This window comes from Hetaerina americana, unplaced genomic scaffold (genome assembly GCF_022747635.1).
Source record: "Hetaerina americana unplaced genomic scaffold, ioHetAmer1.1.p SCAF_6, whole genome shotgun sequence".
Classification (NCBI taxonomy): Eukaryota; Metazoa; Arthropoda; class Insecta; order Odonata; family Calopterygidae; genus Hetaerina; species Hetaerina americana.
Genome location: NW_027287205.1, coordinates 55161358 through 55184997, shown reverse-complemented (window position 1 = coordinate 55184997; position 23640 = coordinate 55161358). Strand labels below are relative to the sequence as shown.

The window sequence follows — 23640 nt, the reverse complement described above, 5'->3', positions numbered from 1 at the left end:
TCATCTGTCACAAGGCTAGGCCGATCTTAGCGGTCCTCGTCGTGAAAATTGGTGCGGCCAGTTTTAAATTTAATGCACCACTGCCTCACTCCGCCTCCACTCATTATTCCGTCATCGTACGCTTAATCAAGCTGCCAGGAATTCCATTTGGCTAATTATTTTTTGCCAGTAAAACTGTATCCATAGATTGCACTGCACAACCTGAGGGATTTTCTATTTCAGCGCACAATTTAACGGTTCGCAGTGAGCAAAGTAGAAAAACCACAGTTTTCACATTAACACGGCAGGATGCGCACTGAGTGTAAGGATGTTTAGACACCAAGATGGTATCTCTAGCTCAACTCACTGCTACGCTAGGCCGAAACGTAAGTTACCTTCTGGTTAACCCTCGTATATCGATACCGTGGCATATAATTTTTACAAGTGATTTTCATGTTATTTAATTGTATTCGTCAGGAGTAACTATTAAAAACTGCTTTCCTTTATTCAGTTCAAGCCCAATATTTATAAATTTAAAGTTGCTGAATAGATATCTTACGTGGAACTTTCGTTTCGTGAAACAAGGAATCAATCAATATAATTTGATAGTGCTTGAACCATCAATCAAAACAAACTTTATTTTCACACTTTTTGGTTGATTTTTTCCAAGCATTCGGGCGTTATTATGCTCTTTACGCAAGCAATAGTTATTTTTAGATCTTCTTCGTTCGAAATCAGTCACATCAAAGTTGAAGAAAACACTATATCATCGGGACACGAAACCTTCAAAGGCGCAGCCCGGCGACTGACTTTATGTCGAGTTGTATTCATTCGCGAGGGAGTTTACTTCATTATTCATCTCATATTGGCTTCGGGCCACAGTTAGAGTAGGTTATAGCTTTCGGAACGCGGTTGTGCTCACTAGAGATTGCCCCGCTGAGTATTGAATATTTCGCCCGGTGTGTGAAGTTAGACGTTATACGGGACCATTTCCAGGAATTTTTTCAACCATGGAGGAGGATAAAAGGCGCCTTAGATTGGGTGAACTCTATGGGGAGGACGAGGAAACATACATCCATTTTCTGGAGACATCCAGAATATCACGCCGGGTTTCGCGGGTAGCATTCTCACAAACACCCCAAATACGTGCAATACTAGTATTTCTGTTACCAACATGCAAATGGCACCCAAAGAGATTTCCAAACTTCCTGACTCTGCTCTAAACTTAATTCCACGATCTTGCTTTAGAGGTGTGAATAATCAATTTACCAACTGGAGAGCTCCAAACAAAACATCTGATCCGGTAGAAATATGGTACCTGCTAGAATATTAAACGAATCAGCTGAAATCATTGCCCCATTTCTAGCTATAGTTTTTCTAAAATCAATAGAAGGCTCAGTAGCTAACGACTATAAGCTAGCCCATACGTATAATTGCCATCTACAAAGGTGGCGATAGGATTTTTTACTCTAGTTAGACCAAAAATGGAATACACCGCAAGCATTTGGGATCCTTGGGAGAAAATTTGGCAAAAGAATTAGATAAAGCCCAGAGAAAATCCGCCAGATTTGTTAAAAATTGTTACAATAAGAACATGAGTGTGATAGGTCTCTTAGGGGATTTAGGCTGGAAGTCACTTGGCATAGGAAGAGAGCAAGCGAGACTTAGACCTTTGGAAATGCTCAGAACAAGCTAGTTTAACAATGACACTAAACGGGATATTATGGCTCCACACTGCTTAGATACGTCAGACCAAAAAGAAAAAATATAAAGGAGATGGATTCCAGTCCATATAGATGCGAATACTCATTCTTAGCCCGAACAATCAGGAATCATAATAGTAAAAAACCGAAGTCACATTAGAAATATTTAAAAAAATTAAGTTACAAGTCGGAACTAAATTAAAAATTGCAAAGACATCAGGTATATTTGTAGGTGCATGTGTATATTAGTTGGTTGATTATGTGTTTGCATGTGTGTTGGTCGCATGGGTTTTTAAATGAATGTATGTCATATTTTGTTTGTGGATTCTATAAAATGTGGCTTAAGCATGTTAGTTTTCATCTTAACTAAGGGTGGTGCCCTAACACCCATTTTTCTTAATTACGGGTGGTGCCCTAATATTCCCCGCAATACGCCCTCGCGGCGTCTTGCGGGGCATTAAGTAGATGTAGAACCCAAGGATAATAATGCACGGGAGAAAAAGAAACGGTCAAATTACTAAAAGAATTTAAACCTAACCCCGGGTTCCGAAAATTTACCACCTAGGATGATAAATCATTTCGCTCCGAATCTCGAAGTTATATTTAACAAACCACTCACAGAGTGAAAAGTCCCTAAGAGTTACAAAGCAATGCCAATAACGCCTATTTTAAAAGTGGTGACCGGGAGGATCCCCATAATTACTGACCCATTTCTCTCACTTATATTCTGTAAAGTTTTGGAGCGCATTCATGTCTGTTCCATAATGAGATAACTTTTCAATGTTAACTTTTGAAGTAACAATCAACATGGATTCAGGAAAATCCGCTCATGCGAGATCCAATTAGGATTTTTCACACATGACTTACTTTTATCGGGTGAATGTGACAAGCAAGTTGATGCGATCTTATTAAATTTTAAAAATAATTTGATAAGATTCCCTATGGTAGACTCATTCATAAATTAAAGGTCGCAGGTATAAACAAGGGCTCAATAAATTGGGCGGAAACCTTTATTTCAGAGAGATAACAGAGCATAGGTCTTAACGGGGCTACTTTCGACAGCTTACGAGTGATCTCGGGGGTACCTCAGGGGAGTGTAATAGGGCCGTTGCTTTTCTTGATTTTTGTTAACAGTTTGAACCGTGCAGTGAAAAGTGAGATAAGTATGCTTGCGGATGACGCGGTGATTTATCGCTAGACATCAGTGGATAAGGATCGTTTTATTCTAGCACACAATTTAGTGTGCTACAAATACATAACTAAAAATTCCATTATTACTGTAAATGGTGTTCAAAATGGGAATTTTCATTAAACCTTAATAAATGTTTGATGATAAATTTCTTTAAACGTTTGACGGCATTTGTTTACAAATTAGATGGAGTTGACCTAGAAGTATTCGATACGGTGAAAAACCTAGGTGTTACATTCACCTTACAAGACTAAACTTGGGGGACCCTCATGCGTAAAGTCTGCGGGCAAGCGTATAAAAATTGGAATTTATTAGACGCATTGCCGACAGAAGTTACTCCTAGGTCAAGGAACCTTGTTACCGCGCTCTTTTATGGCTTCAGAGAGTATTTGCAGGTAATTCATTGGATCCGAGTGAAAAAGGCCTCACTCAGGATATTGAGAAGGTTCAACGCCGGGCAGCCTGTTTCGTTATGAGCTCTTACGATCAAACGAAAAGTGTCACATCAATGCTTTTGGAGTTGGGGTGGGAATGATTACAAGAAAGACGATTCAATGCTAGTAGGTGCAATTGTTTGTTAGATTATAGTATATATATATTTGCATGCGTATAAAATGAATGGATATTTTTATTGATGTTTACGCTCCTGTGGGTACATGTTTGCATTGATGTGCTGATTTTCCATATGGTTTTGTTCCGTTTTACAGATGATGACCTAATTATTATTATTATTGCGGGATATTATTTTGGTGTAGTTGTAGAACACTATTTCTTATGTTAGTATCATTGCCGCTCGTAAAATAAACTTTTCATCTTTTGAATCTGTTTCTGATCAATTGAATCTTAAGTAAAATTTAGTTTAAAGTAAACTGAAAATCTCCATTTAAAATATTCTCTAAATCACTTAATGTACATTTTATACTGGCCTTCAATCAAACATAACACAATTGGACTACTCTCCTGGGATTAATACTGCAATATTTTACCCATGTTCTCTGAAATGATAATTTTAGCTTCGAATCCATAATCGAATATCACCTTTCAATCCTTCTTCTTCCAAATCTGTGCTTTATTTTACCACATACAACTCCCTTTGAAATAAAAATAAGCTTTAGGGTAAAAAGAATATTTTCTTACCTCCTGAATCATTTGGTCTGTTGCACAGCTTGAATAAAATGCTTGAGTAGGAGTATATGATAACTCCCAGAGGAAACAGGTACATTACGAAGACGCAGAACAAGTTGTACATCATTTCCCCAATTTCCGTGCTGAATGACCCGAAAGACACGCACTGGATGAAGTTCGTGTACTGCGGATGACGAGATACGTGGAAAATGATGCTCTGTGAATAAAAATTCAGAAATATCATGAGTTTTTCCTATTATGAAACATTAAATTCTGCGAAGCAGATTAAGGTATAAGTACGAGTACATGTACCTAAATTAAAAAATAAGGAAGAAAATGCCCAGTTGATACTATGTCACAACGAAGTCATCAAATTGGAGAATCATATCTAGTGTTTCTTTAATTGATCAGCAAAGTTTTTAAGAATGGGAATACATGTTAATTTTATGAGGAAAAAGAACTAGTAAGTAATCTGTAGAAGAATATGTAGAAGAGTCTATTCGCATAGGTTTAGAATTTAACATCTCTGTTTTAAACTATGTGACCCTGGTGAATATTCTTGAGAATGAATTGCTGTTAATTTAATTTAAAACCTTATTTGGATAGGTCGCAGGACATCCATCTATATCTAAATAATAAAAATCCGTAACCGCCGTAAGGGCGTGAGCGGTGGTGTTAGGTCACCACCCATAAAAGTGAACAAAACCACAAGCAAAATAAATACATCCCTGCTAACCCATATCCACAGTGGCGTATACATTCATGCAAAAATCTTCCCTTCTGCTTAATATCCCGCAAGTGCCGCAGGGGCGTATGATGGGGGGTGATAGGGCACCACCCGTAGTTAAGAAAAAAACTTGCATGTACAAGGCACATTTTATAGAATCCACAAAAAAAATATGACATACATTCATTCAAAAACCCATGCGACCAACACACATGCCAACCAACCAACACCATAATCAACCAACTACTATACACATGCGCGTACAAATATACCTGATGTCTTTGCAATGTTTAATTTTGTTCCGACTTGTAACTTAATTTTTTTTAATATTTCGAATGTGACTTCTGTTTTTTACTATTATGATTCCTGATTGTTCGGGGTAAGAATGAGTATTCGTATCTATCTGGACTGGAATCCATCTCTTTTACTTTTTTCTTTTTGGTCTGACGTATCTAAGTAGTGTGGGGCCATAATATCCCGTTTAGTGTCATTGTTAAACTAGTTTGTTCTGAGTATTTCCAAAAGTCTAAGTCTCGCTTGCTCTCTTCGTATGCCAAGAGACTCCCAGCTTGAATCCCCTAAGAGACCCGTCAAACTTGTGTTCTTATTGTTACATTTTTTAACGAATCTGCCGGATTTTCTCTGGGCTTTATCTAATTCTTTTTGCTAAATTTTCTCCCTAGGATTACAAATACTTGCGGCATGTTCCAAATTAGGTCTAACTAGAGCAAAATAACAGTTATCCTTAACTTTTTCATTACATTTCCCAACCACCTGTTTAATAAAGCCGAGTTTCTTTAAAGCGGATCCGCATATTGTCCTGATATGAAAGGCGTGGTGTTAAAACTAGCCCCAAATATTTAACTTGATTGGCCGTAGTCAGCACTGAACCCTCTATTTCACAGTTATGTCTTCTTCACCGCTTCTTTTATTTCAATATTTCAGAAATTTGCATTTGCCAATATAAAGCACTAATCCATATTTCTTGCGCCATTCCGAGGTTGTGTCTAGGTCTCTAGAGAGTAGCACGCGATCTAGTTGGCTCCTCATTTCCCCGTATATTACCATGTCGTCAGCAAATAATCCAAGATATCAATATATATATATATATATATATATATATATATATATATATATATATATATATATATATATTGAAGTTATTAATATTATTATAATTAATTAATAATAATTAATTAATATTATATAGAAGTTATTAATATATATTAAGAATAGGAGCGACCATATTACACTTCCCTGGGGGACGCCCGAAGTTACATCTATATCTGTTGAGCACAAACCATCGATGGCTACTATTTGTTTTTCATTTTACAGGAAGTCTCTGGTCAAATTTATTCATTTCTCAATGATACCATAGCATCTAAGTTTTATGCAACAATTTACTCTGTGGGACTTTATTGGAGGCTTTCTTGAAACACAGGAATACTGCATCGACTTGTGTGTTGTTTTCTCCCAATCAAAGAATATCGCGAATGAAAAGACCAATTGTGTTTCACATGATCTCCTCTTCCGAAATCCGTGCTGGTGGTGGCTTAATATTTTCCAACTATCAGCGGGTTTCCGTTGCGGCGGCTTGCGGGGTATAAAGTAGATGTAGATGAACTATCAAGAAATCTCATGATGTTACTGAAAATGAGGTGTTCTAATATTCTACAAGAGACCGATGTTAAAGTAATGGGTAAATTGTTGGTTGGTTTATCCCTATGTCCGCATTTAAAGATGGGCTAGCTTCCAGTCACGAAGCACTGAGCTTTCTTCTATCGGTTTCTAGAAAAAACATTTTCTAGAAACGGGGCACTATATTCAACTAATTTCTTTAATATTTTACCAGGTATTTTATCCGGATCAGGTGCTTTGTTTGCTTTGATACAACGGAGCAGAAGTTCTATTTCCTTCTTAGTCAGTGCTATATCGCTCATGTGCTCCCCGGTAGATTGTTGAAGCTCGTTTGATGCGTTTGTGTCTTTATTGCTGAATTTCTGGAAACACTTGTTGCCAATATTTGAATTTTTCACAGAGTCTGTAATAATTTATTCGTTTTCCGTCTTTAAAAAATGCACCGCTGGACATTTAGCGTTTATTTCCCTAAATAAGACCAGAATGACTGAATTTTACTTAAGGTATTCGTATAGCATTGTAGATGTAAAAAAGTGTAGAGCTAGTTGCATGATACTTTTCGTTTTACTACGACATCCATTGAGTTTCTGTTTGGATGTATTCACAAAAACTATATCGTCACTTTTTTACCTCTTTTTTTTAAATGTGATTGGAGCCTTCTTTGCCTCCTGAATGCCGATCTGACTTCCCCCTTGTACCACCTAGGTTTCTTATTGCCCCTTTTAATTTTGGATGGGATTAAGTCTTCATTCCTTCGTATATATTCTACCGTTTCAGGTTTCACTTGGTGGAAATGTTTATAATCCGTACTAAAAGGACTGTACTTTTCCATATATTTTTATGATGTCACAACGCGTTTCACTGAAAAGTAACATTCTCAGTTTTCGAAGGATTTCTCTAACGCCTTTATTGTACCACTAAGGGTCGCGATTTTCTTTAACGCAATTTATCTGTGACGCCTTTTTGCATAATGATGATAAATGATGTCCAAGTTATTCCCTCGTTTGAATGACTTAACCACGTTAATAACTCGGGAGTTTAATTGACTGGCAAAATTTTCAAATAGTCCTTTATTGTAATTATTAATTTTTCTTTTTGGTTTAACAATGTGTTTTATTTCTACGTCAAAGTTGACATACAAAGTTGACAACGGATTTTTGGCCACCGAAGTCCTTGTGTCAGTTAACACTATTATAATGCGTTTCGGTGTGTGCGTAAGAAATAGGTCCAATATGTTCTTTCCACGGGTGGACATGCATGCGGCTTGATAGAGGGAGTTCCTTGGCACTAATTTAAATATGGATCCCAGGTCTGAGATTTACCGCTATTACTGTTCCAGTCCTTACCAGGGAGATTAAAGTCGCCACCAATTATGTTGAGGCTCTTATCGGTATATCGGAGGTTTTTATCGGTATATTTGTACATTTGTTCATTGAGGACATGAAGTGTTTTAACATCTGCATGACATGAGCGATTTTTCCTGAATCTCTGTTGATTGTTACTTAAAAACTTAATTTCATCGAGAAATCTGAATTTGGAACTGGCAATAATGGGCTTCAAAATTTTGCAGCATATAGAAATGAGAGAAATGGATTTGTAATTACTGTGGTTCTCCTTATCAATCCAATCAATGTGGTGCTTAACCGCGGTAGTAATTAACTTTCGGCGTTTGGGCACATTTCTGCAACTCCTTTGATTCACTTTAGAATATTAGTCAATTAGAACTTTAGAATATTAGCTTTCCTAAAAACTCTTTGAAAAGATCTTACATATCTTACAAAAAAATTACCGTTCGCTTCGATCACAACACCGAGAAAAATCTAGTAAAGTTAAGAGTCACTTCCAAGAGAGAAGGAATTTAAAGTTCATTTAAATAATTTTCAATAGAACATGTGAGAAAGGCCACAATTGCTTGTATAATATACTACCAGAGAATAAATATTCCACTTATGCGCTCGATTCTCTCTTAATCCCTATTTGTTTAAGGATTTTTTTATAAAAACTAGTTGATCTCGTAGAGTTTTACCCCTGAAATTAGAAAGCCTCAAAACGCTGAAAATTCCCCTAGCCATTTGAAATTTCAAGACAATCTGGAAATAGATTGGGAAATCAAAATAGGACCTTAAAAATTTCCTGGATGAGAAATGGTGTGGTGGAGTCCATTGGTGTATATTTGTATTATAATCAAAATTGTAGGTACAATAACAAAATATCAGGCCATATTTAGCATATTATTTTCTATGTTATCTTTAAGAGTATTATTAATGAAATTATATATTATTTAAAATACCATAATTTTCTTCCTTTAGTTAAAAAATTTAAAGAAAAAAGAGAGAGGGAGATAAAATATGCAATACTAGAGTACGGAAACAAATCCTATTATATCCTCTAACCGATCGTATACTTAATCGCTTCATCCTTTTTATAATTGCTTAGTGGCGCGTAAACCTGACCATGACTAAGTTGGTCGGTTTTGCTTTTACTTCTAATAGTATTATTCTCTCCGTTGCGTTATTGCTCTCTACTAACTACGTTTCTTCCTACCTTTTTGTTCTATGTTATTGCATCCCCTCTCTGGCTCTCTTTCCCTCCGCTGTTTATTGCTCTGCGACTTTCACTCCAGTAATCCCAGCTATGCTTCCACCTCACCTCGCATAGACTGAAATATCTATATTTCCTCTTTTCATCTCTCGCTTTGATTCTGTAATTTTTCCTTCCTCAAAATTGTCCTAACAACGTCTACGACTACGTCATATTCTTTTTCAATGTCTAGCTTTGTTGGTCTAAGTTCTTTACCATAGAGTTCTTCTATATATTCCTTCCATCTCTATTGGATCTTTCCTGCGTCAACTATTATCTTACCCTCCTTATCTCTAACTGTTAGTATAGATCTTCCTTTTTTACTTCCCGATAAAGATTTAACTTTGCTGTACCGCGTACCAATTTCACCCTTCCTCTGCAAACTTTCCATATCCTCGCACTGGGTCTTCCACCATCCTTCTTTTGCTCTATTTATTGTTTGATTCTTTGTACTTCATTTTGCCTAACTCTGTATTTACATTCTTCCATTTTCTCCGCTCATCCATCTTTGTAATCATCTCATCCGTGATCCATTGTTTCCTAGTCCTTTTAGCGTTAACTGTTCCAATAGTGTCTTTTGCGGCTTTAGACAACCCTTTCTTGATACTTTCCCATTTTTCTTCAATAGTACTAAGCTCTTTACCATCCTCCATGATTTCCTCTACCGCCTGTTTGTATTCCTTCCTTTTCCAACCATGTAATGCTTCTACATTCCATTTTCTAACTCGCCGTCCCTGCCTTATCTTTCTGAAACGAACGCTACATTTCATAACAACTAAATTGTGGTTTGAGTCCGCATCCTCTCCCGGGAAGCTGTGCGAATTTATCACATTGTTCCCAAACCTGTGTCTAACCAGGATATAATCTAGCTGATACATTTCTGAGCCACCCGTCATTTTCCATGTATACCTGCGTCTTTTGTGGTGTCTAAACCAAGTATTGGTGTTGACTAACCCCTGTCTCCTGCAGAACTCAACAGCTTTCTCCCCGCGCTCATTCCTCGTGTCTAAACCGTAGTCCCCCACCTCATCACCATTTCTTCCTTCGCCTACCGTCGCATTCCAATCCCCCATCGCTATTAAATGTTTCCCTGCAGGAACACACGCGATTATGTCCTCTAACTGATCGTATATCCTATCGACCTCTTTTTCCTTATGGTTGCTCGGTGGCATGTATATCTGAATAATAACCAAGTTCGTCGGTTCTGCTTTTATCTCTACTAGTAATAATCTATCCGTTACTTGTTCTATGTTGACTACGCTTCTTCCAACCTCTTCATTCAATACTATGGCAACCCCTCGTTGGCTCTCGTCCCCGCCTGTACATATTATTCTATAATTATCGCTCCAGTAATCCTCGCTATCCTTCCATCTCACCTCGCATAGACCTAAAATATCTATATTTCCCCTTTCCATCTCTCGCTTAACATTCTCCAATTCCCTGTCCTCATCATTGTCCTAACATTCCACGTTCCTATTCTAACTAATTTGGGATGGGAACGAGGATGGCACCATCATACGCCAATCTCTTCTTGGGCCATCTCGAAGAGACTTTCCTGTTACAGTAACCCTTGCAACCTCTTTTCTGGGTCCGCTACATAGACGAAATTTTTATTCCCTGGACACATGGCTCTGAGTGTCTCAATATTTTCCTATCCCCCTTAAATTCAACTTTCACTGTTAAATTCACCTCTTCCATTTCAGATTCTACCATCACCTTTCTTGACACACATCTCACTTCAAAACAACAAATTCGCCACTTCAGTACACATCAAAGCCAGTAACCATCAGCAATACCTACACCACACAAGCTGTCATCCTCAACACACCAGACGCTCGATTCCTAACTCTCTCTCTATCCCCGGATACCGAATTTGCAAGAGCACAGCCACTCTCTACAAATAACTTGACAATCTACATCTTGCACTCCTCAAACGCGGTTACCCAGAAAAGCTCCTACATAATAAAATCCACCGCTCCACCCGACCACACACACCACATAAAAACAAGCCCATATCTGACGCAGGACTCAACCTTTGCACCACCTATTTCCCAGGATCACACAGACTGAAAAACTTCCTTAAAGAACTGTTTCCAATTTTACACGACAGTGACGCGACCTCATCCTCACTACCCCAATGCCCATATATCGCATACAGACGACCCGCCAATCTCAAAAACCTTCTGAGATCCACCAACCCTTCGGCGACCCCCCGTGACAAATTTGCTAATATTTCCCTTACTTGCAACCACCCCCCATGTAAAACTTGTCTACTTATTAGATCTACTCCCCTCTCCCTGCATCCCCTCATTGCCCTCACCTCGTTCCCACGCTAATTGCCTCTCAAAAAACATTATTTATCTTTGGTCATGCAAACATTGCACTTCGTTTTACATAGGCGAATGCATTACCCCCTTATCCATTCGAATGAACAATCACCGGTACTCCTGCAATTCTGCCTCACTCTCTTCTCTTCCTATCCCTTCACACGCCAATCCCCACAGCCTTTCATTCAACCAGTGTTTTGCTCTTAGCATCCTGGAATCTCTACCCGATTCAGCCACCAATATAGAGGTGAGAACTCGAGAATCCGCGTATATATTAGCTTTCTAATCTTTCAAAATTCTCACCCGTAACCGCCATCTTTAATTTCCCTCCCAGCATTCCCTGCACCACACCTTCCCTCCCCATTCTCCTCTCCAGCATATTTTCAGTCTTACTCGAAGAAGGCCGAAGGCTCAAAAAATCTACAATGTGAGTGTCCTTCAAGGTGTATTATCTATTTTATTTGTTCTCTATAGTGCCGTTCAAATGGTAATTTATATATATATATATATATATATATATATATATATATATATATATATATATATATATATGTATATATAAAATAAGTCAAAGCACAAAATTATTTGCAGTCATGTGATCTGAACTCAATGCTTTCATCATTCTGGACTAAATAACGTAACCCTCTTCATAGATTTCATTTTAAAAAGCTAAAATAAATCGTGAAGAGTAGATTAACACATATCTCAATGATAAAGGAATAATGAAAATAACAAATATGGTGACCGTTAAGGGACACGCTCATTTTATTAATCATACTAAAATTTAAGGAACAATCGTGCCCCAAGTTTTGGCTAGGAATAAGTCGGAGATTCGCCAAATGAAACAAAAGAATCATCTTAAGCACATCCTTATTTCTAACTCGCTGCACACACCACTTCTCACTCTCTCTTCCGACTCTCGACTACGATCCCAAGCCCCTCCCCGTGTTCTACCTCCTCTCTCTCTGTCTCCCTCTTTCCTTCGGTATTAGCAGAATAATTGCTGCGCGTTCTCTGCGTGTGACGGGTAGAAAGGTTGAGGAGAAATTTACACAGGACTAGAGGAAAATGCAATTCCGTAAGATAGGTGGAGAAAAAGGAAGGAGACTAGCAATCTGGGCAGAGTCGAGAGCAGAGGCTAACCATTACTACAGTGCTTATTTCATCCCCAAAAATGGTAACTCTAAGAATATTTTAAGGATTCTAAAACCGAGAATGGTTACTTTTAAAGCAACAAAAATTATGTTGATGAAATATCTACTCTAATTGGTTTAAATATTATTTCTTGTTAACATGAACTAGAATCCATTATTCTAAATTCAACAGTCCTCTTTGAAATGTAACGCGGCACGTACATGCAGTGCGCTGATCAGAGGAAAATTGGGGGTGTCAACTTTAAAGTAGAAGCACTTTACACAGTTAACATGTTTTTATTACATTGTGGTGAAAAATAACCATACAAAGAAGACAACTAATATCAATCCACTCGCAATATAATAACACTCCACTAGGCAGTATATGAACACACGCGAACCGAAAATGGTTTTAAGTCTACCATCCATTTGCTAAATTCAAAGCTCTCGTCTATTTCGGTCCGCAACGATTTAAGAACTCCAACATTGGGAGAACGTAACAATTCAGAACCCTGGTTTTATTTTGTGTAAAAAATGGAACTAAGGCAAATTTTCCAGATAAAATATGAAACAGCTACAAAGCCGATTTTCAATTAAACGAGTCGAATCGGGATTTTAAAATTTCCGAGAAGTTTCGCTTAAAGTGGAATTTTGCACACATATACGAAAAGTTTGAAATTACTGCCAGTTATTTCGCAGTGAATGGTATCCGTTATTCTCTCCTGCTTCATTTCAAATCGTACGCTCTGTCAACGGATGTTTCCCTGCTACACAGGGAAGTAACTTATAAAAAATAGCCACCTCCTTCCATTTCTTTCCAAAATATCACATTTTAGGCTGTAAAGTGGCTAAATGTGAATATATCATACTCATATATATATATATATATATATATATATATATATATATATATATATATATATATATATACAGTATAGAACGAATTATATTTGGAATATTTAACAGAACTTCATTAACATGATTGGGGTGAACAAAACGCTACCTGTTCAAACTACTCTTAATAGATTTCCTCAGATTTATCATTTCAACGCAAGCGCTCATAAGAGCAAGACCAATTTCCCTTGGCTGATCTTCTTCTCGAAGTTTCTTAGTTAATATTATTACCGATTGTATCCCTATAAAGTACGTTATAGCAAGTCGCGACCCCAGGTGGAACAATAAAGGCGTAAGAAAAGCCCTTTGAAAGCTGAGCATGTTACACTATAGGGGAAGCTTAAAATAAGCATTGTGGGGCAATAATAATACCTTCAGCGTCATTGTTAAACTCCTTTGTTCTGAAAATTTCTACAAACCTAAAACTCCCTTGTTCTCTTCGTATTTCAAGTGGCTCTCAGCCTAAATTCCCATAGAGACATGTCACATTTTTGTACTTATTTTAGCCATTTTTAAAGAATCTGGCGGATTTTCTCTAGGCTTTATCTTATTATTTTTGCCAAATTTTCTCCCGAGGATCCTAAACACTTGCGGTATATTCCAAATAAGTTTTAACTGGAGCAAAATAACAGCTCTCTTTAACTTTCTCATAACATCTTCCCACCACCTGATTAATGAAGCTGAGTTTCGTCAAAGCGGATCCGCTTATTGCCCTGATATGCGATCCCCATGAAAGGCGTGGTGTTAGAGCTAGTCCCAAATATTTAACTTGATTGGCCGTAGTAAGCACTGAACTCTCGTACATATATTTGTTTCCGATTCGAAAGGAAGTCTCTAATCCAATTTATTCATTTCTATTTGATAATATAGCATCTAAGTTTTAAGTAACAATTTACTGTGTGGGACCTTATTGAAGGCTTTTTTGAAATCTAGGCATGATGTATTGTGTGTTTTTTTCTCCCGATATAAATATATCGTGAATGAAAAGACCTGATTGTGGTTCTCAAGACTGCTCTTCCTAAATCCATGCTGGTCGTAACTTAGTATGTTCCTGATATCAAGAAACTCATAATGTTACTGGAAATAATGTTTTATAATATTTTACAAGAGATCGATGTTAAAGAAATAGATCGGTAATTGGTTGGTTTATCCCTATGGTTGCTTTTATAGATGGGAGTTATTTGGGCTAGCTTCCAGTTACGAGCTACTGAGCAACCGATTTTTTTAAAACAATCTCTAATAACAGGGAAATATCTTCAGCTAATTCCTTTAATATCTTAGCTGGTATTTTACCCGGACCAGGTGCTTTGTTAATTTGATGCTACGGAGCAGATGCTCTATTCCCTGCTTGGTCAGTGTTATATCGCTCATGTGTTCCCCGGGTGGGTGTGGAGGATCGTTTGATGCGTTGTGTTTTTATTGTAGACGCTCTTAAAATATTTGCTTTTTTCACTCTATCTGTTATAATTTCTCCGTTTTCCGTCTTCAAAGAATGTACAGTTGGACATTTACCCTGTATTTCCCTAACATAGGACCAGAATGACTTTGGATTTTCCTCAAGATATTCGCTTAGTAATTTAGATTTAAAAGAGTGTAGTGCGGTGCGCATAATACTTTTCGTCTTACTACGACATTCTTTTAGTTGCTCTTTGGATGTATTCATATAAACTACATCGTCACTTTTTAAACTCTCTTTGAGATTTGACTGTAGCTTTCTTTGCCTTCTTAATGCCGATCTGACTTCCCCGTTGTACCATCTAGGTTCCTTACTGTCGCATCTGAGTTTGGACGGGATGTACGTCTTCATTCCTTCGCGTAAAATATTTAAGAAATAATTCCAAGTGTTCTCTGTATTGGTTGTCGATGTATTTGTCTTGTATTCTGGTAATTTTATCTTTAAATATTCTCTTATTCCGTTAAAATTTGCCTTGTTGTATAGGTATATTTTACGCTTTTCTTTGTTTATTTTGACGAACTTAGTTTTTAACACTACAAGAATAGCCTTATGGTCACTGATTCCGTCTATTATTTCAATGTTAGTAATAATTTCGGGCATAGAAGTCGCAAAGATGTCTAGTATGCTTTGGCCCCGTGTTGGTGATTTAACAATTTGTTCTTAAGAGTGTTTTGCGAATATATGAAGGAGTCCTTGGCATGAATCTTTGTTTTTGGCAGATTTTCTTACGCAGTACGTGTCCCAGTTAATTGGCGGTAGATTTGTGTCACCAGCGATTATAAAATTACTGTTGCTATTTTTGTTGCTGAGAGTGGATATTTGGTCGTCGAGCTTGTGTAGAACATCTGTGTTAGAATCTGGGGGTCTGTAAAATGAAAACACGAATAGGCTTATGCCGTTGTAATCCTTAATGTTACACCAAACGCTTTCTATATCATTTACGTCGCATTCGTATCGTTGGCTACTAAGATGTGACTTTACTGCAATGAATACCCCCCCCACCCAATCTATTTGGTCTGTCCCTTCTGTAAATTGTGAAACTGCTCGGAAAAGCCTCATTGTTTGCTATATCTCCCGTGAGCCAACTTTCCGTTCCAACTACTATGTCTGCTTTTGTACTGATAAAAATATGTTCAATATCCGATATTTTGTTTCTAACGCTACGGCAGTTTAATGTTATAGTTTTAATTTGGTCAATTACTTTTTTTCGGTTATATGTATGCTCACAAAGCTGTTTTGAGACGATTCGTGGTTAACAGAGGCAAAAGAATTACATTCACTCGCGTTACTATCTTTTATGCATTTAAAGACACCAATTTTATGTGGGTTATATGTAAAATATTCACGTCATGTTAGTCAAGGTTACCTCTATGCTAAGGGCAGGTGCGGCCAGTACGAGGTTACCAAGTGCCTATAAAATGAGCACAGGAACAGGCTTCTGTCGCTGTAGTCCTATTTGTTGCACCAAACGCTTTCTATGTAATTTTCGTCGTATTTTGTGATTTCACAGCCATGGATACTCCTCCATCCAATATATTAGGCCTGCCCCTTCTGTAAATCGTGAAACTGATCGGAAAAACTTCATTGCTCGCTATATCTCGGTTAGCCAACTCTCAGTTTCTACTGCTATGTCTGCCTTTTTACTGACAAAAATATCTCAAAAATCCGATATTCTGTTTTAAATGCTACGGCATTTTAATGCTATAATTTTTATTTGGCCAATCACTTTTTGTTTCACGGTTTTATGCATGCTTACAAAACTGTTTCGTTAGGATTCATGGTTAACGTAGGCACAAGTTTTACATTCACTCACAATACTATCTTTGATGTATTTCGATGCACAAATTTCATTAATTATACGTTCGTTATGTCCTGTTTTAACGCAAGTGTTTATTTGTTTTGCTACTTTTGGGAATTGAAAGGCGTAACCTTATCTGAAGAGAGAAAAACTAGATTCTACTTTATTCATCCCAATATATGACCTGCGCTCTTGCCTACCAACTATGCCAAACCCTCAAAACGTGTTGGTATAATCTTTGCGTTACAAACTGCGATGCCTCGGCAGTATAATGGACCCAAGAGCGATAAAGAGGTACCCGACACGACGAGAGGACAGGCCTTAGATCAACAAAGTCCACTCATATTTCCCGACCAAATCCCATCAATCTTTTGTTTAAACCCTCTTTTCGGCTACAAACGAGCCTTCCGCGGTCAATACGTGGCACAATACAACAAATACTACTTAATTTTATTGGGACCTTCAAAACCGACTCGAATCGATTCACCTCCGAGTGTATCCCCTTAAAGGGGCGTATAATCTCTTCCGATCCACGTTTTGAGGCGTCATTTGTCCCCACATGAGCAGCAATACGTACCTTAGAGCAACCTGTATTACTGACGGCCGCCTTCACCCCATGCGTCGCCTGTGGTAGCCCACCGCCCGGTATACACCAGGACGACAAGCATCCAACACCTTCCTCATTTTGAGCTCTGCGGCGCAGCGGATACATTATACGCTGGGCAATAAAACTGCCTAATATAATGGTTCTCTCCCTTCCCGAGAGCTGAGTCTTACTTTAGGCAGTGCCCTCCAGAGCTGCAGGTACGGTGGTGCGGTCATACGAGGGGACCTGATACCTGAGACGGGTATTGGAGACGGGGATGGGATCTCCCTCCGCAAGTCAAATCCTCGCCGCAGAGTTACTTTCCCCTTGTCCCGAGAGACGACCCTCGAATCGTCCGACCTACGGACGTGAGACACTCCTTCATTGAGATAAGGGACACGAGGTAAGTCCCTAATCGCCCAGCTACAAGTAGCATTTGGGCAAGGCCAAACAACCCTACGGGGGTGGCGGGTTTTCGTATTCCCACCCCGAGCACCTTCTCTCCTGAGGGGAGCCCTTCCGCCAGCGATCTCCGATTCAAGCTCTCGCACCATCCTCTCCAACATGAACAAACGAGCCCTTAAAGCCGCGCATTCGCCAGTGACGTCGAGCATGGCAACAGGGTACCTAGATGAAGCCATTCTAATTTAACAAAGAATTATCCAACAATAGTTAACCTTAATTCACTATGCTTAAACCTTCTAAGAAGGGTTACCTCAAATTAACTTGCTCAAACTATTACACTTTAAAATGGAATCTAAATCCTAAGCCAAAAAAAATATTTCGATAAAGGTCTGGTATTCAAAGGCAAAAAAGATAGCATAAAAATAAAGCACTCACCAATAGCCAGTCGCAGACGAAGGACAGAAGACCACCACAATCCACTTGCCACTACCATACACATAGAATAACTAGCCACAAGCAAAAAAAGTATATAAACGAATCAATATATGCCTTGACTTTACACCACACTCCACGAAATCCAAAAGCATCAGGCTGGCAGGCAGGGAGAATCTGACGAATCAAACCGTTCTCAGGAGCGATTTGAAAGTAATTAGTGTAATAGGGCCTCTTCTGTTCTTAATATACATAAATGACTTAAGCACACACGTTAGTAGCAATCTAAGGTTATTTGCTGACGACACGGTGATATACAGGGAAATAAGGAGCCAACTAGATCGCGAGCTACTCTCTAGAGACTTAGACAATATCTCGGAATGGTGCAATAAATGGGGATCACACATAATATAGATAAATGTGCAGTTTTGAAATTTTGGAACAAAGGAAGCGAGGAACAGGATATAAACTACAAAATAGAGGGTTCAGTATTGACTACGGCAAATCAAGTTAAATATTTGGGGGTTGTTCTAACACCACGCCTTTCATGGGGAGCACATATCAGGACAATATGCGGATCAGCTTTAAAGAAACTTGGCTTCATAAAACGGGTGGTGGGGAAATGTAATGAAAAAATTAAAGAGAGGTGTTATTTTGCTCTAGTTAGACCTCATTTGGAATATACCGCAAGTATTTGGGATCCGTGGGAGAAAATTTGGCAAAAAGAATTAGATAAAGTCCAGAGAAAATCCGCTAGATTCGTTAAAAATTGTTATGATAAAAACACAAGTGTGACAGGTCTCTTAGGGGATTTAGGCTGGGAACCACTTGAAGTGCGGAGAGAACAAGCGAGGCTTAGACTTTTAGAAAGGTTCAGAACAGACGAGTTTAAATATGACACTGAAGGAATTATAATGGCCCCACACTACTTAGGTAGATCAGACCACAAAGATAAACTAAGGGAGATGGATTCCAAGACAGATAGGTACAAATACTCATTCTTTCCCCGAACAATCAGTAATCATAATAGCAAGAAACCGAAGTCACTTTAGAAATATTAAAAACGTTGAATTTACAAGTCGGAACAAAAGTAAACACTATAGAGATGTTAGGTATACTTTCAGGTGCATGTGTATGTTAGTTGGTAGTTTGAGTGTTTGCATGTGTGTGGGGTGTAAGTGTTCATGCATGAATGTATGCCATGTTTTTTTTTTTAATATATGATTTTGTCGTTATTGCATGCGGTTTTTTTTCTTTTTCTTTTCTAAATTATGGGTGGTGTCCTAGCACCCCCCGCCACACGCCCTTGCGGCGGCTTGCGGGGTATTAAGTAGATGTAGATGTAGAAAGCACATTCGCCAAAGCGCAGGGCCAAAAAGAGAGAATGTGATACCCCGAAAGCCTCCGCAAGAGCGTGTGGCGGGGGGTGTTAAGTCACCACCCGTAAGAGTGTACAAAACCACATGCGAATTGAGACATCAATGCAAACCTACACCCACAGTGGCGTATACATTCAGGTGAAAATACTTACATTTTACACGCATACCAATGCAAATACTATCATCTAACAAACACTTACACCTTAAGATGCAGTAAAAAATGTATCCAGTAACGTGCAAACTAGAATTTGAAAAGTAAGAAGGCGAAATTCCGCTAACACATGGACATGCAACATACAACGGTCTCCTTCCGCAAGGACACAGGTAGGGAATGTGACCCGAAGCTGCAAGTAGCGGAAGAGCCCCTCCAGATTGAGAGACGGATGATGGAAGGGAAACTTAAAAACTGACAAAGCAGAGCAGGCAGTACAGTTAGGAACACTACATTTTAATGAAATTCTAATGCGGTCATGTGGGAGGTTAGTGAAATTGTATGCAATTGAGTAGAGGTAATTATTCCCTAGACGCTGAGGATGGCAAGTGAAATTTTTGCTATCTATAACCCTACAGTTGCTATCCCATAATGTCCATGGGAAGAAGGAGTCCTTGGGTCTTCTAGTTCTGGCATCTATTTCCCAAATTTTATACACATGATCAAAGTGCTGGAGCGCAAATAATTTGCGAGACCTCGGTGCTAATGCATGCGGATTTGAAGTTATTTAGTAAGTTCAACCTAGCATTGAATCGTCTTTCTTCTAATCCACATCAACATAATACCCCGTAAGCCGCCGTAAGGGTGCGTGGCAAGGGGTGTTAGGTCACCACCCGTAAAAGGGAACAAAACCACATTCAAAACCAACACATTCAAATCCAATGTAATGATTCACACACCAACTCCACAAGCATTTCGGTGATGCTTTTCGTTTTATCGTAAGAGTTTTTCACGAAACGGGCTGCCAGGCGTTGAACCTTCTCAATTTACCGAATGAGGCCTTTTTCACTCGGATCCCATGCGCTACATGCATATTCTAAATGAGGCCTTACAAGAGCGTGGTAACAATGTTCCTTGACCTAGGGGTCACTTCTGCCGACAATGCGTCTGCTGAATCCAAATGTTTTATATGCTTGCCCGCAGACTTTACGTATGTGGGTCCCCCAAGTTAAGTGTTAAGATTGTATAACCTAAGTATTTTACCGTATCAACTACCTCTAGGTCAACTTCATCTAATTTGGTGAAACAATCTTTTTTTATTTCTACGTTGAAGTTGACAATAATGGATTAATGGTCATTCAAGCCCTCGTCATTTGATACACACATAATATGTTCTGGTATGTTTGTAAGAAATAGGTACAATATGTATTTTCCAAGGGTGGGCTTGCGTACAGCTTGATGTAGGGAGTTTCTTTGCATTAATTTTAATAAGGAATTACGAGAAACGCGATAGTGGGTCCAAGATTTAACGCTACAGCTGTCCCAATCGATACCAGGGAGGCTAAATTCATTAGCAGTTATTTTGATGCTGTAATTATTTTTACGCATAAATTCGTATATTTATTCATTAAGGTTATGAAGTGTTTTAACATAGGTTATTTTTATTTTGTATGTATGTCTGACTGTAATTTAGGGCACGTTGGTGGAGAAATTCGTGTCAAATGTCGTTCCACATCAGTGATAGTGTTGCCCATTTGCACAATTAAACTAAAAGTTTGTCTTGACTTTCGTTTTGTGCACCGTCGTGCTGACTCCCGATAAGATTAAATGTTATAAACATTACATGCGCGCTGAATTCTACGAACACAGGATTCCTTTCAAACCTTTCTCTAAAAGGGAAATTATAGTGTTGCCCGTATCTTTTAGATGTGTATTTCATTTTCATGTTTTCATTTGCGCTAGCCGTAGATATAAGCAACCCACTAATGACCTACTCTCTATCTAAAAAAAAGGCCTACAGTGGTCGAGTATCCTCTCTGCTACCTGTAGGACCAGGGTTCCAGGTTCATTTCCCATATGTTTCAACATTTCACTTGAAATTTCCAATCGATCGTCGGTTCTATTTTTTTCGTGACCCGATCGGCGCGCAGAGGCATAACTGACGTCCTACCGCGTCCACAGCTTGCAGAGCGCTGAGATTAGTTTCACGACAAAATTTAGCGTCATCCCACCAACTCCAAGTGGTTTGATCCCACTCGAACTCCCCAACTCCATCCTCACCCGAACTCGTACCAATATGAGCGCCGTGGGAAATAAAATTGCAAAACATTCGGAACCCACCCTGTATTCTGTAAACAAAAGGGCACGATTTTAGTTCAGTTTCTCGGAAAAATTTATATATTGCCTTGGTTTCCTCAATGCTCATTACCGTCTCTCCTCCTCTAACGATGATCGGTGTCTCAACCTCGTCAACACAAGGCAAAAGAGTGACGTTATTTAAAAATGACTCTCCTTTATTAAATTGGCTACATGCAAAATCATTCGTTCCCCATCAATTAGCCATTATATTCCTCAAACTACCCTCGTAACATTATAACCCTCTTGGTCCTTCATTAACTGCAACCTCGACTCCCGCCGAGCCATTCCTGTCCCCCATGCACATTCACTTCTATTATCTTTTAAATACAAGGGAACAATGCCTCCGAATCCGCGAGACGATCACTAACGCTCCGGCCTGTGTCTAATCAAGAATTCGCATTAGTCGTAATTTCCTTCCCACTCTCGACAGCCACTTGGTCACCTCGTACTGGCCGCACCTGCCCTTAGCATCGAGGCAACCTTTACTAAAATCTATGACTAGCATATTTAGTTTCGCAGTATCCGAACAACCGCGCAACTTAGCCGCCCTCCGTAATGTATCACATTAAAGCGTTACAGATTCATCCTGTTTACCGCAGAGCCACTCTACCGACCCCAAAGCTCCGATTTGTCTTGTGTGCCCTCTTTTTGTCCCGGGAGTGTTTCTGATTGAACTAAATATCTCATTCTCCTCACTTAACTCGCGTATTGAGGCGATCATAGTATGCTCCATTTCCTGCTGAAGGTCAATTTTCTTCCCTCCATTGCTCACCCTTACAAATACCACTCTTATTTCCCGAATTTACCAAATTCCCTTTCTGGCGCCAGATGTTAGGGTTTAAGTATGGTGGGGAATTCGGCTAGGATTCGGGAAATGAAGCAAACCTCAAGGAAATTTTTATTGAAATGTAATTTCCCTTAAAATTTCTGCTATTCCATAAACTCCATTTTTAGTTAAATCGAATTGTAACTTTTTGATGTGCGAGCGATACTGTATTCGCTGTCAATAACAGGATCATCATTTTCTTCAGATATGCTATCTCATGAATAGTTTTCTGAAAAATATTTTACAAAGTTAAAGGTATTCGGATTGACAGAATTAAACAACTTAACTCCCTCGTGACAGAAAGTACTTCTTTGAGGCAATACGAGTGACTTTAAGTTTATGGGAAAATGCGTTGATATAGTACAAATAAATCCATTGGGTTTTATCAAGTAATATTGTACAGTGAATAAAAGCAATGCGGGCGGTGTAATTTGGTGCAAAAATAATCGCTAGTAGAAAATTTGGATGAATGATGTGTAGCACGTACAGGTGGTAGCAGGCAAGGTGGTGAAGAAGAGGAGTCATTTACCCATTGATGTTATTCGAAACAGTGGCCAGCTTCCAAATTGGCATTGAAAAGATCCTATTTTATCACTAATGTAATTATCGAGTTTCACGGGAGATATCTGGAAGTGGCAGGTCTTTTCCGAGCTACGTAGGGGGTAGAGTAGAGAGAGTAGCATATTCCCGAGAGTATAGAAAGGTCGGAATTTGCAAAAATCCAATTCCAAATCCAACTTCTATCACAGTCTTTGATGGTCCGTAACCTTTAATTCTTCTTTTGTATCCATCCCAATGACTACCCCGCCTTAATACGTTTTTCCAGTGCTTTTCATAATGTCCTCACTCAGTTTCCCTACATGACTTCCTACTTACTGTGAATTCTGCTTTTTTAATGCAATTCCTCTTCATATCTCTCGACTAATAAGACCATACTTATTGCTCAAGACACTGTGCAGATATTAAAACGGCTCCATTTGCCATATTTTTGACCTCCTATCGTAAAATTCATCTCACCATTCCCCTTCCCATAATATTTGTTTTACTAACAATATTTCTCATTCCATAGCTATCACATTGATTACTTAATGCGCTCTGCAATGCTTGAAAGCCTTGGCCGAATGACTAATAAAAACGTAATCACTAACCAAACTACCTGATTTTTTGTTTTAC

At 38.7% G+C, this 23640-nt stretch overlaps 1 protein-coding gene across 1 annotated transcript in view; it reads right to left on the bottom strand.

Moving 5' to 3' along the window:
- Window positions 1–23640, bottom strand: part of LOC139695440 (adipokinetic hormone/corazonin-related peptide receptor variant I-like) — a 143706-nt gene that overhangs the window by 25283 nt on the left and 94783 nt on the right. The window contains exon 2 of the mRNA XM_071594226.1: window positions 4000–4213. Coding sequence (XP_071450327.1) covers window positions 4000–4213 — 214 coding nt within the window. The remainder of the gene's footprint in view (window positions 1–3999; window positions 4214–23640) is intronic.